The sequence below is a fragment of the Phalacrocorax carbo genome, chromosome 16 (assembly GCF_963921805.1).
Source record: "Phalacrocorax carbo chromosome 16, bPhaCar2.1, whole genome shotgun sequence".
Taxonomy (NCBI): domain Eukaryota; kingdom Metazoa; phylum Chordata; class Aves; order Suliformes; family Phalacrocoracidae; genus Phalacrocorax; species Phalacrocorax carbo.
The window spans coordinates 6,286,495-6,302,023 of NC_087528.1; the positions used below are offsets into that span (position 1 = coordinate 6,286,495).

The 15,529-nt window shown below is 43.9% G+C and overlaps 1 protein-coding gene across 3 annotated transcripts in view; it reads right to left on the minus strand.

Annotated features, from left to right (window-relative positions):
- The window catches only part of PRKCA (protein kinase C alpha), a 163,933-nt gene extending 156,894 nt beyond the window's left edge, over window positions 1-7,039 (minus strand). For all 3 annotated transcript variants that reach the window (XM_064467307.1, XM_064467308.1, XM_064467309.1), the window contains exons 1-2: window positions 6,643-7,039; window positions 3,078-3,109 (exon numbers count right to left, since the gene is read on the minus strand). In XM_064467307.1, the coding sequence (XP_064323377.1) occupies window positions 3,078-3,109; window positions 6,643-6,815 (205 nt within the window). In that variant the 5' untranslated portion in view covers window positions 6,816-7,039. The remainder of the gene's footprint in view (window positions 1-3,077; window positions 3,110-6,642) is intronic.
- Window positions 7,040-15,529: the final 8,490 nt, after the last annotated feature.

Sequence of the window (15,529 nt, forward strand, 5' to 3'; positions counted from 1 at the left end):
ATACCAAAACTGAATTTATTGTCTTTTGCAAAATCATAGGGATCCCATAAAAATAAGGAGAAAAAATAATTTTGCAAAGCTCTTTAATGAAATAAATAATAATATTTCTCTTCAATTCCAAAGAACTCATTTAAATGTCTTTACATAATGCTGAAGCTGAACACTACAGCAGAAACAGAGGCATTGCAATGAAAAACCAATGATTACCACACACAGTCGAAAACATGTTCCACGGCTCAAAGCAAGTCCAATGAAAACAGGTATTAATGGTCAAAAAAAAATCATTACAGTATAGCATTAAGTTTTAATTTAAATAAGATTTAGATTTAAACATAAAATAGAACTCCTCCTTTTTGAGGGCACCTCTTCAAAATAAAACTAGAACTGCATTTTGTGTGACGTTTTAAAGGAAGTTTTAAAAATGTAAAAAAACATACTGTGTTAGCTGCAATGTTTAATGCTGCATAAACACTAAGTTAGGACTTCTGTTTAATTAGAGAATTACTAGTGCAAATATTCATAGAAAAACTGCAGTTTCTTAGAGTAGAAGCATCATTTGAGTTCGATGCATTACTATTATGGACCTATCCTCTTCCCCTTAGTAATAAAGGCCAGAGGCATTTAAAACAACTTTGGAAATAATAAAACCATCCAACTCTGAAACCTGCCTGACATCAAGTTTCTGTCTAGCAGGAGATTTTACAACACTCTTGAAAACAGTGCTACAAAAGTTTCTTATAATGGAAACTCTGACGGACCAAGAACTATTGTTACACTAGGAGCTGTCACTGTAATAGTCTTTCCTTCGTGTCATACTGAAATTTCCATTTTATTCTTCATTTGCAGTTCTTTTCTGTAAAGGCAGTTGCTTAATTAAAGAAACTATGGGATTTTTTTGCAACCTACCTTCTAGTTTCACACTTCCTTTTTTTAACTCTTCATGTTCTAACTAATTCTTCTATCCAGCTTTAGCTGGTGACTTTTTAGGTGGAAGCTTCAGAAACTTGAACTGAAAAATTTTGACTCAGCTGCTTAACTTCATCACGGAAGTTTTATTTTAAGACTATTACCCCAAAAGTACGAACTCTTTGATTTTGATTGCAATAAAATTTAATGAATGAGAGTAAAAAAATTCCACTATTTAAACTTACTACTGTACCAAATAACTTGCTACAGACTACCTAAAATTTGACTATTTCTTAGATATTTTGACTGTATAAGAATACAGACAAGAACACTGAATACAACAGTCTCCAAAGAAAAACTGCAGGATCTTGCTCTGATACATACAAAAGTCAGGTTTGAACATATTTAGATTCCTGAAAAGTGTCACTTCTGAAGCATTTAAAAATAAATCAAGCTGCTCTACTGCTTTTACTCTTGGTTGTGTTCGTGCATGGCATTTGGAGGGAAGATGAGACAACTCAAATTTTTAGCTGGCTTTATAAAGATTGGTTCTCACCAGACAAAACCATTCCTAGCTAGAGTTACAGTGGTAGAAGGAATTCTGGCCACAGAATACAAAATACTGGAAATGAACTGCTACACCAAATGGGATCTGTGTCTCAGATCAGTGGATCATGGCCAGTTTGGGCCACTAGCTGCCCAACTGGAAGATGGGAGAAAGTCAACACTGTACAAACTGCAAAGCTTAAGATAGGTTACTATAATTTAAATGCAGCCCCAATTACTTTCTGTATACCAGTGGAAATCTCTGAGGAACATCTAAAAAATTCCTTAACTAGGAAATCCCTGAGCGATCCTGTATGGGATTCAGGAAATGCCATTCCACTACCAACTAGGGACTACAGATTGATCTACAGCACTGCTCTGGATGCCATGAGCGGCAAAAAAACTGGAAGATATCTACAGAATTTAATATTAACATCTTGGGGCATAGAGGAATTTGTATACAAGATTCATAGTAGAGCCATAGTTGCATGCATACCCTGAGAAGGCATGCAATGCTTTCCCTCTATGTGTGTCTCTGCAAGTTTCTACTTGCAGAAAGAAATACATTTATTGCAACATCATTAAAAGGCATCATTCTTTTACATTGTTTCTCAGAGGTTTAGTTTCAAGAAGTATCAACTAACATCAACTTCCACAAAAATACCACAGAATCCATAATTTCACCAACTGCTAAGTAAAAGCAACATTCAGGATAGTCAAATATGCTCTAAAGCATTAGCAAACAAGCATTTAAAAATATAATGAAAGAAACAACCGAAAGGCTAGCTAATGAGTACGCAGTGTACATCTGCAGGTGAAATGGTAGGGAAGAAGGTGGGGGAAGAGGAAAGGGACAACAAAAAGGCTCATCCTAATTAGGTAAACATATGACATAAAAATTAGCAATAGTTGGGTGTGGTTATTTTATGATTAATTGTTAAATAATGATAAGAATTTAGGAAAAATACTGGATATGTGAGAATATGACATATCATGCTCTGGCTTTCATGTATCTAGTTATCTCCTACTACAGCAGCTTTCAATTTCTCAAGGTTAGTAGAATTTATTAAATCGGTAATTTTGTAGGGGTGGATTTTTTTGTAATTGAGTATTACATAAGACAGAAGAATGCTCCCTGTCCTAAAATGTAGTTCAAACCAAAGGTCCTGCTAAAAATACAGTATATGAAAATTAAAAACAGGGAGTTTGTGTTATGAAAAGAAGCCATATGACTAGAAGTGAATCCATTTTTTCAAAACGCCCACACAGACAAGAGCTGCTGATGTGAAAAATGGTCTCTGCAAAAGCTAAATTGCACAGATTATTTTCATGAGAAGTTAGAAGCTGCATTTCATGTAGATTATATGACATTTACCATGATGAGATTTAAAAAAAAATTCTTTTTGTTTTATTACAGTATGAACAATTACTTGATTGTTCCATGTATAGGATATGGATACCAATAGTTATTTAATGGAATAATTGTCCTCCTTTAGAATTTACATAGGCTGAGATGCTTGCTTAGTTTTTCCAGGCTTGTTTCCTTCTTGCTGCAGGCAAGGTTTGGCTGCCTTCAAAGTAAGAGGCAACAATGCATGCTAGCCAGCAAAGCATTTGTGGCTTACCTTGGCACTGAAATCCTTGTTTCCCAAATCCCCTGTATAAAAAAGAAAAAGGAAAAAAATCTGTCTTAGCATGTTTCGTTATAATTTCTTCTCAATGATCTATAACAACATAAAAATAGCTTCATATTAAATTACTTCAGGTTTTGCTAAGACAGCAACAGATTTTAAAATATACAACACAGAATGGCCCACCCATTTCAAAGCAGAGAACAATAGCTGTCACCTGCTATGTAATTCCAGCTTCTGGCAACAATTTTTTTATTATTATTATTTTACAAGCTATTTTGGATCTACAATTATCATCACCTGTGATTATTGCATAATATTTCAACTCCTTTAATGTCACATGTATACTTAACAGCAATGTAAAATATCCCAAGTTCTAGGAAAGGCGTATAAAACAAATCAGACTTCATTTTTCATCCAAATTGAGGTATGCGCCTCAGCTAGATACCAGTTTGTCGTATGGAAAGGGGGCAGGATAAAGGCTTTGCTTGTTCCAATATAAATGAAAAGACAGGCCCATTGGTTTCATCCTGATTGTTCTCCCAGCTCCCTTGCTTCACTTCCATAACAGAATACAAATCTGCGTGTAACACTTTACCAGTGAGTGCAGTGACACACAAGTGTTGCACATGGCACCCAGAGTCCCAACATACATTACAGCTCTGGCAAACTGCTCTGTTGTTGGGTTTGTTTATTTGTTTATCTTTAAACATTAAACACTCTTCCACAAAAATAAGTGTTTTGAGTACCCTCCCCACAAGTATTTCTCTGCATTTTCCCTCTTTGCAGAATGTTTTTCATTTGGAGAGCTGGAGCTGCTTAAGCTAAAAGACAAATGAACCAAAGCCATGAGCTGTGGAAGCCAGCCAGTAGGCTGCATGCAATTAACATCAAGTTTAATTATGAAGATTGTGGAAATGTTTTTAAAGAAATTATACCAACAACTTTCCACTTTTTGGGTTGGTTTTTTTTTTTTGGAGACAGGACAAAACCTTTAGTTCACTGTTACTTCAGGTGGAAACTGAAATTACACAGCTTCAAGCATTTCTGTAAAACTCTACACACCAGTCTCTACTTGTTATTAAGTAGGCCTAAACTGAGAAAAACAGAAGTAATATAAAATCTTTTATTTACTTGACTGCATATGTGACTATAGTATACCGCCATTCTGCTGGTATCTCTTGCCTTCACAAAAGTAAAAAGCATGTATTGGAAGTGTGCAAATGCAATTGCAGGAAAGCTGACAGCAGGACAAAGAACATGGAACAGACTTTAGATAATTTTTCATCCTTTTAAACAGACTTATTTGTAAAGAACATTCCTGTATTATCTAAAAGCATAGCCAATCTTCATGTTTGAATGGAATCCACACACTAACCAGCTGCAGTCCGCTCCACCCCCCATCACTTACAATGTATTTTAAGTAAAAGGTCTGGAAAAAAAATATCAACACCTGAGAAACAAAGCAGATAAGTGAAAGTTGCTTAAGAAGATAAGGAGGCACTAAACTATTTCAGTAAATATTACCTGGCCAAAGGCAATCTAAGAAAATAAATCTATTTGCGTAGTTCATTGAGAGGCAGTATTTACTATTCTTTATACCTTAAAGCATATGTTAATTGCCACATGTCAAGTTGGACATAGATGAAGCATTTTTTACAGGATATGATGCTCATTCAAGAGTTGCCCATCTTCACATGAGGAAATGAAAAGTTTTCAGGTTGTCACATGCTCAGTTGATGAATGTTAAGAGCTTCCTCAGATTCACTAGCAAGACAAAAGAGCACAGCTGCTCTTGCTGCCTGTCAACTCCAGGACACCTTTTCACTTTTCACATCCATCCTGTCATCAGGTGCCTCTTCTCATAACAGTATTCTGCTTTGGTTTTCAGTTGTGCTAGTTATCTGCACAAACACAGCCTGACAATAACCCGGCAGCATTTTTTCACACCTCCCAATTCATTCTGGTTTAGATTAACTTTGAACCAGTTTCTGAAGGTGTCTCACTTTTAAAATACCAAACTGCAGGGTTTTTGTCAAATAGGTAAGATTAATTTAAAAAAAAAAAAAACAACAACACAACACTCAGAGTTGATTTGCCTGTTCTTATTTCTTCTGCAGTCTACCCATCTCAGTTTTCCTTCCTTTCCTTCCCTTCCCTACTCTGCAAATATGTCAATCATTTTTGGCGCAATCACAGTCTTTTCTTCAGCATGCAAACGGAGGAAATCTCAAGAAGGAAGGCAAAGGTCTGTGCCCAGACACATAAACACGTACGAAAAGAGCAAGACACCTGCCATAGACACAGAACCAGCTGGGCGCAGACCACTCTAGATCTTTTACAACTTCGGCTAAAATAAATCACAGCTCTCATTTTCAGCAGCAAAACCTACAGTGAAAACTTCAGCAGCAGCAGAGCAAGGCTGGAGCTGAGCCACGTCTCAGGTAAAGGAAAGGAAGCCCAAGTTGTTTATGTCGCACACTCGCTGAACGTACGGAACATTCACCTAAACGCAAGGGTGACACCCGCCCCACTTGCCTCACCTCGCTGAGGGCACAGGGCATGAGCCAGCAGACTCCGCACGCCCACTCGCAGGCTAGGCTGACGAGAGCGAAGGGTGCAGGGCACCAGACACCCGAGCGGCTCGGCCTGCAGCCCAGCGCAATCCTGTCCAGAAGAGGGCATGGCAGGAACTGAAAGGTATATTTTTCCCCTAACAGCCCAGTAATGAGGGTGTTGGTAGGAAGTTTTCCTCCCTTCCCTCTAGCAGGAACCCTTCCCTTAAAAAAAACCCTCCCTTTCCTAAACACGTAATGTAGCAGCAGTGACACTGAGTTCCCAATTTCCCTGCCCTCCATCTGCGGCAGGAGGAAATAAAGCAGGCACTGATCACAAAGTTAAAGGCAGGGCTGCCGAAGTTGTGCCACACAGCAACACCCACAGCCTGAAACAGAACCCCCTCCGCTTGCGCCGCGGCAGCTGTAGCGCTGGCTGAGCTACGCTGCGCTCCGGGCAGGCGGGCACGGAGAAGGGGGCTTTGGGGGGGGGTGGTGGGTGTCAGCCAAGCCACGCCGAATCCGGAGGGGGGGGGTGTGACACGCAAGAGGTGAGGAAATACAGATCTGGGTGGTTTGGGAAACGATGTCCCCCGCGGGGGCCTTCAGCCCCAGCTGACCTCCACGGCACCGGCCAGCGCTGCCCTCCGGGGGTCCGGGGGCTCCCCTCGCCCCGAGCTCGGGCAGGGCGCCCCGCAGCACCGGCGGCCGCAAACAGCCGCCCCCGGGAGGAGGAGGAAGATGCGACAGAGCCGGGGGCACCAGGCGCCACGGCTCTGCCCCATCGGGGCTCACCTGCCCGACCCTGGGGGGAGAGGCCGGGGGCTGCCGCACCCCGAAACGGCGGCACCGAGGAACAGGCGGGTGCGAGGGGAGGGAGGGCCGGGCCCGGCGGCGGGGGCTGCTCCCAGACGGGGGAATCCCCTACAGCTGAGCGGGCCCGGGCGGAGGCGAGGGGCCGCGGGTGGTGCGAGGGGGGGAAAGGCGCTCCCGGGGTCCCTCACCAGATGAAGTCGGTGCAGTGGCTGCAGAAGGTGGGCTGCTTGAAGAAGCGCGCGATGAATTTGTGCTCCTTCACCTCGTGCACGTTCTTCTGCCTCAGGGCCCCCTTGCGAGCGAAGCGCCGCGCCGCGTCCGGAGCCGCGCCGGGCTCCGAGCCGGGGAACACGTCGGCCATAGCGCCCTCCTCTCCACCTCCCTGCCGGGAGCCGCGCCGCGCCGGGAGTCGCCGCCCCGACGTCCGCCCCGTCCGGCGGCCGCCGAGTCTCTGGGAACGGCGGCGCTGGGCGCTGCCTCCCGCTCCCGCGCCTGACGTCGGAGCGGCGCGTCGGGAGCGGGAGGAGGATCCCGGGCCCGGGCCCGCGCCGGCTGCTCCGCCCGCGGGGTGAGCGAGCCCCCGACTGCGGGCGGGGCGGGGCGGGGCCGGCGCGGGGCCGCCCCGCCGGGAGGGGGATCGCGCACCGCGGGGGGGGCGTCAGCACCTGCCGCCTCCTGTCACGGCCCCCGCCTCGCACGGGCACGCACCGGCTCCCCTCGCACACACACCCGTAACACACACCGGTTCCCCTCACCCACACACCGGCTCCTCACACACACACCACACACTGGCTCCTCACACACACCCGTAATATACACCGATTCCTCTCACACACACCTATAACACACACCGGCTTCCCTCACACACACACACACACACTACACGCTGGCTCCTCACACACCCCCTTAACACACACCGGCTCCCCTCACACACACACACACATAACACACACACACACACAACACACACTGGCTCCTCTCACACCCACACGTAACACACACCAGTTCATCTCACACATACTGGCTTACCTCACACATGCACGGCTCCTCACACACACACACACGCAACACACACCAGCTCCTCACATACATCAGCTTCCCTCAAACACACACAGACACGTAACACACACCAGTTGCTGTCACACACACCGGCTCCTCTCACACACACACGTAACACACACCAGCTCCCAGCACACACAGGTGTAACACACGCATGTTACACACACTGACTTCTCACACACACGTGCATTAACACACACCGGCTCCTCCCACAAACACACATAACACACACTGGCTCCTCACACACACACACGTAACACACACACACAACACACACCAGCTCCTGTCACATAGGCACAGAACGCGCCAGCTCCTCTAATGCACATGCGTAAGACATACCAGTTCCTCACACACACACATAACACACACTGGCACCCCTCACACGCATCGGCTCCTCTCACACATACCCATAACATACACTGGCTCCTCACACACACACACACACCGGCTCCCCTCACACACATTGGCTCCCCTCACACACACACACGCTGGCTCCTCTCACACACATTGGCTTCCCTCACACACGTAACACACACCGGCTCCCCTCACACACACACACGCTGGCTCCTCTCACACACATCGGCTTCCCTCACACACGTACACACACCAGCTCCCCTCACACACATCGGCTCCCCTCACACACACACACACTGGCTCCTCTCACACCCACGCCCCAGCTGCCCCCAAAAGCACACACCGGTTTCCCTCATGCACACTGGTTCCTCCCTCTCTCGCACCCCCTCACCCACACAGGCTTCCCTCATGCACACACTCACACCCACGCCACACAGATCGGCTCTCCTCACACACACCCCCTCAGCTCCCTTCACACACAGATGCAGAGGGCAGCCGGCTCCCTTCTCTCTCTGCCTCACACACACTCAGCAGCTGCCTCCCTTCACACACCGACGCACACACCGAGGGCAGCTCTCACACGGACACGGGGTTCGCTCAGTGTCGGCCATGGAAACTGCCACCTTCCCTCCAACTTGGGCCTGGCACCAAGTGGTGCTGCTGCCCTCAGCATCCCCGGGGCCTGGGCAGGGACCTGGCAGCAACAGGCCTGGGTGACCCCCAGCACACCCCCCTTTTCCCTGTACTCAATACAGCTGCTGCACTGTGCCGCAAGCACAACCACCACCATGGCAAAGAGCGCAGCTAACCCAGCTGCTCTCTGCGACTTTCACAGAGGCGCGCTTCCTGTACCTACCGTGAGATATGTTATTCCACCACCACAACAAACAAAGGTGTAGCCCAGACGCTCTCCTTCACAAACCTTTCCCCTTCCTGCAACCCAGAAACTCAACAGCATACTTGCAAATGCTGTTTGAGGCCACACTGAACAACCGTACATCACACAATGCCCACTGGGCATACAACAAATGCAAGAGAAGAGTGACCTCGTTGTCTTGCACCGCTGCGGTGTGTCGTATATCTTTAATTTACCAGTCAATGCAAATATCCTCCACAAAAAGTGTAGGAAACATACAGCAAGTCTTTTTCACTAATTAACGCAGCCAACATGTACACAAAAGACTTTCACTATTCCTTTATGCAGCACACTGACAACGTCATAAAGTATTCTGTAAAATAATAGAACTGTTCATCTTCATTTATTCACATTCCACACAAAATGTTCCCTGGACGTAGAAACATCATCTGCCTGTGGCATACCTCCAGTCTCCCATAGTGCAGTTTATACAGTACCTCCATACATTCAGAAAAACACCACATAAAGCGTGACTGCATGTGCATAAAACGCAAGATATGTGCTAAACAAAAAAACCCCAAGTCCTAATCATAATTTTAAAATAAATGTTGTTCTCTTGGCTATAAATTTTCACATGGGAAATGGATGAAAGTTCCTCTACCCCAAGATACCTACATACTCCTAAGCCTGTCTGTGTAAGCACGTGCAGCATGTCTTATTTCACAAGAAGGAAAGCCGGCTAATTAAATTAAGTCTTATTTGCTGATGGGAAAAGTGCACACGGACATTTACGACAGAACAGAAATAACTTGTTACACATGATCTTATTTGTCATTTTAAAACCTAGCTTTCTGGGTGCCGCCTGGCTGACCGGGTGTGTCCATGGTGGTTCAGCAAATAACTGATGACGGAGATAACCCCGCTTTTTTTCTAAACTTCTAGAACTGAGGCAGATGCCCTATAAACTGTTTCTGTATGCCCTTGCTTCACGGACTTTTATTTTGCAAGCAACTACTTTCAAATTTGATCTGAAATTCAATAAAATATAAAGATTTTTCATTTGGTTTCTACCTATTCTACAAATGTTTCAAATCCCTTATTCCTCTTCAGAGGGAATAGATTTTTCTTGCCTTAATTAACTTATGCCAAAGCATGAGGAGCACTGAGAAACATTTTGTACTCTCATTAAGTGTTCCATCAAGAAATATGGAGCGTATTTATTTCTATTCCTTCAGTGCTGTATTACAAACACAGCTACCGAAACTGGAGAATCGGGCTGAATCAGATGCGACTCTCATTGCGTCAGATTTGGGGCAATCTCTATGTTTGGTTGTTCCTTAAAATCTCACAAACCTGTGGAATCGTTCCGGATTCCAGTTCCTTTCCAGAGAGTGACTCTGGTCAAGAGTCATTCACCGGAACATTGGTGACTGCCCCAGGCTCTTAGTGCCAGCACCTGCCCCAGGGAAGGGCCAAACCACACCAGTCATGCACTGCGAGGTCATGTTGGGATCACTTGGCTCTGTCTCTGTAAAGCAATCATTTCATCTCAAACCAAGTAATTGTTTTTATGTTGTGGCTGTACACATTAGGCAAGAGAAGACATCTGCTGTGTGTGCAGAGCACCCTCAGGTAGCCAGGTAAACCATTATAACACAACCTTCCCTTTACTGGATAGAATACATAACTCCCCTTACTGCTGTATTTTGGACCCATGGCTCTTGGACAATGCTTTTTTATATATGTGTATGTGTATATATTCACCGTCAAACATCAAGATTTGTCGCTATGACCAGGGCACCCTCACAGCGACGGTAGGAAGGTGTACTGCATTCCGTTCACCGGGTGCTTTTGGTACACGCTAACCTAACATCAGCATCCTCTTGCTGGGAGGACTGGACACTCTGCACTCAGGTCCTGCGGGTGATACGGGAACTCATCCTTCCCCTGCAAATTACTGGAGGAAAGACGTCTGCCTTCTCTTCCTGTGCGTGCACGTCCCCTCCAGCAGCCCATGACTTGCTCTTCTGCTTAGGGTAGTGTTTGCAATTTGTTTCTGATTCAGGCCATCTGGACAAGGAGTCAGCATTATTGTTGTTTGTGTTCAGGCATATACACGGTTGTTAGATCGGAGTACCAGCTTTTCCAACCTCCTGGCAAGCAGCTCCAGAATTCCTGACTCCAAAGAGCCATTTACAGGGTCTTCTGATAACAAATTTACTCCCGTATGAATATTTGCATAATATCCTAGAGAGTTCATCCCTGATAGAAGTTCCCATAGGAGGGTTTATGAGTTTTTCTCTGAAGAAATTGATTATTGCTGCAGCAAGCACAACTTCTCAAGTCCTTTCTATATTTGCATTAACCCCACCCTAGGTCTATAAGTGCGAGCATCTGTGTTCATTTTGAAAGAGGTTTCTTAGAGTCACTCTGCTGCCTGTGAAATGCCTTCTCTTTTTACTCATCTGCTGGATCAGCATGCAACTGCCTGTATCGTTTTTAGATCAAAAAGCAATTTAAAAGATTCTCCTTCCTAAAGGAAAAGTGCCTGGATTGTTCTGCCCCTATTTACATGCGCTGCATTGGATCAGCTCAAAGGCAGAACCGAGGAGAACACCTTCATCAACCTCTGTCAATCGTGGCTCTCCGTTTTATTATTTCCTGTTCATAAGAAATATTCAACAAGCAGGAATCACTTCCTGCTTGAGACCTATAAGGACAATCACGACCTAATTTCTCTTCACATTTCAAAGCAAATTACAACCACTTCCTTTTTTAGACAGTTATCAGAACAAGCAGCTATTTTCCAAATCCCTTTTAGGAAGGATGACCTGATCACTGAAACCTGCTATCTAAAAACTATTTGCTTCACCCAGTCTCATCTTCCACAGGAATTTCCATGCAGTCAGCTTATGAGACACTTCTACCAGCACCTCCTGCAGAATAATTACTTGCCATGATTAAGTCAAAAGCAGTTAACAGTTTCCACTAATACCCAGATTAAAGAGTCAGATTGCAGAAGCCAGGTTTCCCTAACTCCTTTTTCCACGCAACACATCCTTTCTTTGAACTCACCTACAGAGTTCAGTTTTGAAGCTCCCTCTCATGAGTTTGTCACGTTTTGACCAGTAGCTCCTCATTATGAGAAAACATCCGCTACTCCTGTGGTTTTTCCAGGTCCTACTGCACCTTCACAACAAAATCATTTATTGTTCTTATCCAGACACTTTGGCAGCAATGTACCCTAAATGTTTCCAAAAATTAGAAAAATGTAGGCTGTGGTAACAAATAAATACATTTGTGTGAGTGTTTGTATGTCCGTTACCCCAGCAGGAGAAGGAGATAGAAATATTTTCTCTCTCTCATACCCACACTGGTTTCTGCATCTTTCTGTGTCTTTCTGCCTCTCCGTGTTTACGGCCTGCACAACTCTATCTGCGGCTTTCTGTACTTACACGAATTCTTTTCTCTGCCCTTTTCACCTCCAAGTTACTCAGAGCGCAGGATGGGAGAGACTGGGTCACTAGACAGACTTTATTATTAAATTATCCATGGGACAGACAGCTTGTTTACACGTGCTAGTAGTAATGTGAAATTTTGAATGTATGTATTAAAACACAGTAAAAAAGAAGACTAAGTACAGAAACAATGTCCTGCGAGAGATGAAATGTCACAGAAAAAATATTTCTGAAAAATTCTAGGGAAAAAAATGGCATATCATAACAATTAATCATTTACCAGGGATGAAATTACAGTTCATTGATACGTGCTAATCAGCAAAATCCTACTTCCCTTTGCGACATGTAAATGATACCATTATTTCAACTTGCGTTTCCTTGAAAGTCGTGCAAAAACCATTCCTCACGTAGGTAGCGAGTAGCTGCCTGCGAATTACCCTCGCAGCAGCTCTCCATAGAATTGAAAATAAATGGCTGACAATATACAGAACGTTGAGTGTAAAATACATTTTTTATGTCGGTTTCTCATCAGAATACTGAGTGACAGCCTATTGTTTTCTTTTCCTGTACCTCAGGCGTATTAGAGGCCTGCTGAAACATCTCCTAGTCACAGAGCTGAATCAGAGCTTGCTGCTGCTATACACTGAAATGGGATGGGGTCCTTTGGGATGTTTCATGGGTTTTGTCTCTTTCGAGATTGTATAAATAAAAATTTCTGCCTCAGCTGGAGTATTTGCTATGATTGTTGTTTCGCGGATTTTGTCCTTCCCACCAGCAATCACTGTGGAAAATTTTGAATATTCCAAAAAGTAATTCACATTCTTTTGAGTACATCAGAACAATTCTCTTGTGTAGGCAAATCTTCAGTCTTCAACTGTACACACAAAAAAGGCAGAAAGACTCAGACTTTGAAATACAAACAAAGCACTCAAACGATGTGGAGAAAAGAACAAACCTCTCTTGTACCAACCAAACAAGAGAGCCTCTATTATTTATTCAGAGAAACATGGCACACAGGTTTGAAAGAAACAAAGTAGGTGGGTTTTGCAATGGACAGCTGACCCCTGGAGTTCCTTGCCCAGAAGAACCGACCGTAAGAAGCCAGCGGCGGTGCGGGACACTTACATGGGCTCAGGGGAGTGAGAATGCCTGGGAGAGACAAGCGTCGGATGTTACCCGAGCACAGACCGCAGCTGGCTCAGCAAATTCCCTAAACAGAAAATGCTCAGAAAGTGAGAGGTTCTTAGGAGGAAGCATCACATCTGCTTGCCTTGTTCACAGTTCTTAGGCGTGCACCTCACTGTCGGAGGCAAAACTCTCAGTTAGATGGGCCCTGCCTGCACCAGCACCGTCCCTCCTACGGCCTTCGTTTTCTTCTTTAACTAAAGAAAAAATATTGACCGTATCAATGCCAGCTTACAAAAAGTTACCCTCAAAAACCTGTTTTTTCCGGTCTTTTTGCATTAAAAGTGCAAGCTGTACACATTAGGTTTAAGCTTGCAGGTAAAAGGAACTCCACAGGTGTGTCTACATGTGATCCCTTGAAGAGTAAAATGTGTATATCAAAAACGGGCTGGGAAAGCAGAGGCCCTGCCCTGTCCTGATGCCTTTTCCTGAGAGTCTGCTGGAATCTCCAGTGTGCTTTTCTAACACTAAATGGTACAAAGAGTAAATTACTTTATGCTGCTTCATTGCTGGAAAACATCAGGTTTGGCATATCATTATGTCAAGCATCCGCTAGCTCCTGATATACCAGGACAATCCTTACAGTTTCTTTATGTGAGTTATGGGCCATGGGATGTCATCTCGCTGACACTGAAGTCAAAGGGGCATTTCCCACTATTTCAGTGCGGACAGAAAGGTGAGGTATATTTTATTTACCATATTCCCACAAATCTTCTATTGAAAGGGATGATAGTTTTGCAAGAGGAAGCTGAGGAGAATTTTGCCATGTGAAGATGGGGTGTAAATAGATAATGTGTATATATCATACTTCAAATCATTATTTTTGACAGCTGAATATCATTTATCACATATACAAGGAATAGTGACTTTCATGTTGCATTTGGTTTATTCTAGAGAATAAATGTGAGAGGAAACCAAATTAATATCAGCTGGAATATACAGGGTATTCACTTCTGTGCCACCATTCCTTTATGACATGTTGATGCAGAGAAAGCAGAGTGTAATTTTCAACGGTACGATTTCCCATTATAGCATGTCTGTCTGTGCTCTACACAAGCGTTTACACTTATGGAAACGCTAATAATTGAAATGACAGGAGTTTGGCTGGACAAATACAGCTTTAAAATATTTGTTTAATTTAGAAGAACCGAAAAGAGAACACACTGATGCACCAAACAAGCTGACCTTAATTTCAAAAAAACGTTTCAAAAACCCAAAGTGACAGTTAACTGAAAAATGAAGTGTGGAAAACCTCTCTGCTGCAAAGATGTCACATGAGAAAGCATTCTGTTTGTTGGCATTTAACATTCCTTCCACTCCCCCTGGAATTTTCATTTTCCAAAAAAAAAAAAACCCCAGAAACTGTCCTTTAATGACGGTAGAGACTATTTCTGGTCTTTTAATCCAGTATTGTGGATTAGAGACTGAAAAGATTAGCAGACTAATACATATCATAACAAGGGAACAGCTCCTTAGGTTGCACCAAGTAAGTCTCATTCTACCATTCAGTTTCACAAGGTATGGTGACCTTAATAGCCAAAAATTGCTATTTGTAAGAACATAAAATGTTACAGATGCTCTTCCAATATTAATTACATTTTAAAATAGTTTTCTTCCAGAAACCACAATTTGAAAAGTCAGGCATCTCACCCACAAAACGCCGCTAAAGAAAAAAACCCAGGGCATCCGATATGCAAGTGCCAGTGGATTTTGTTCCAGGTGCGTTATGTCACGTCTGTGATAGAGGAGCTAGGCAGCTGCCTTGAAAAAGGTTTGGAACAGTGGTTAAGCCAAACTGTACAGTGGACTCCTGTTCAACTTGACTATACTCTGATGTCCATGGGAAATAAAATGACCTTCTCATTAATGACCACATGCTTAAGTGACATGAGGGAGAAAAATGAGGTAACTTTTTTCCCTAGAAATAAAAAAAGATGACACAAAAAGTGTAGCAAGCATACATACATGTGCTTTCTGCACAATTTCAACTTGTGTCATAAATAATACGCGCTCCGTAGAATGCTCGTGACCTGCTCTCTTCAAAACATCTGGACATATTCTCTTTTCAAAACTTAAATTTATGAGAATGTCACTGGTATCAGTTCTGGCAATGTTAGAACGATGGCAATTTTATTTAACTCTGCTGCCAAACGCTGTCAGCAT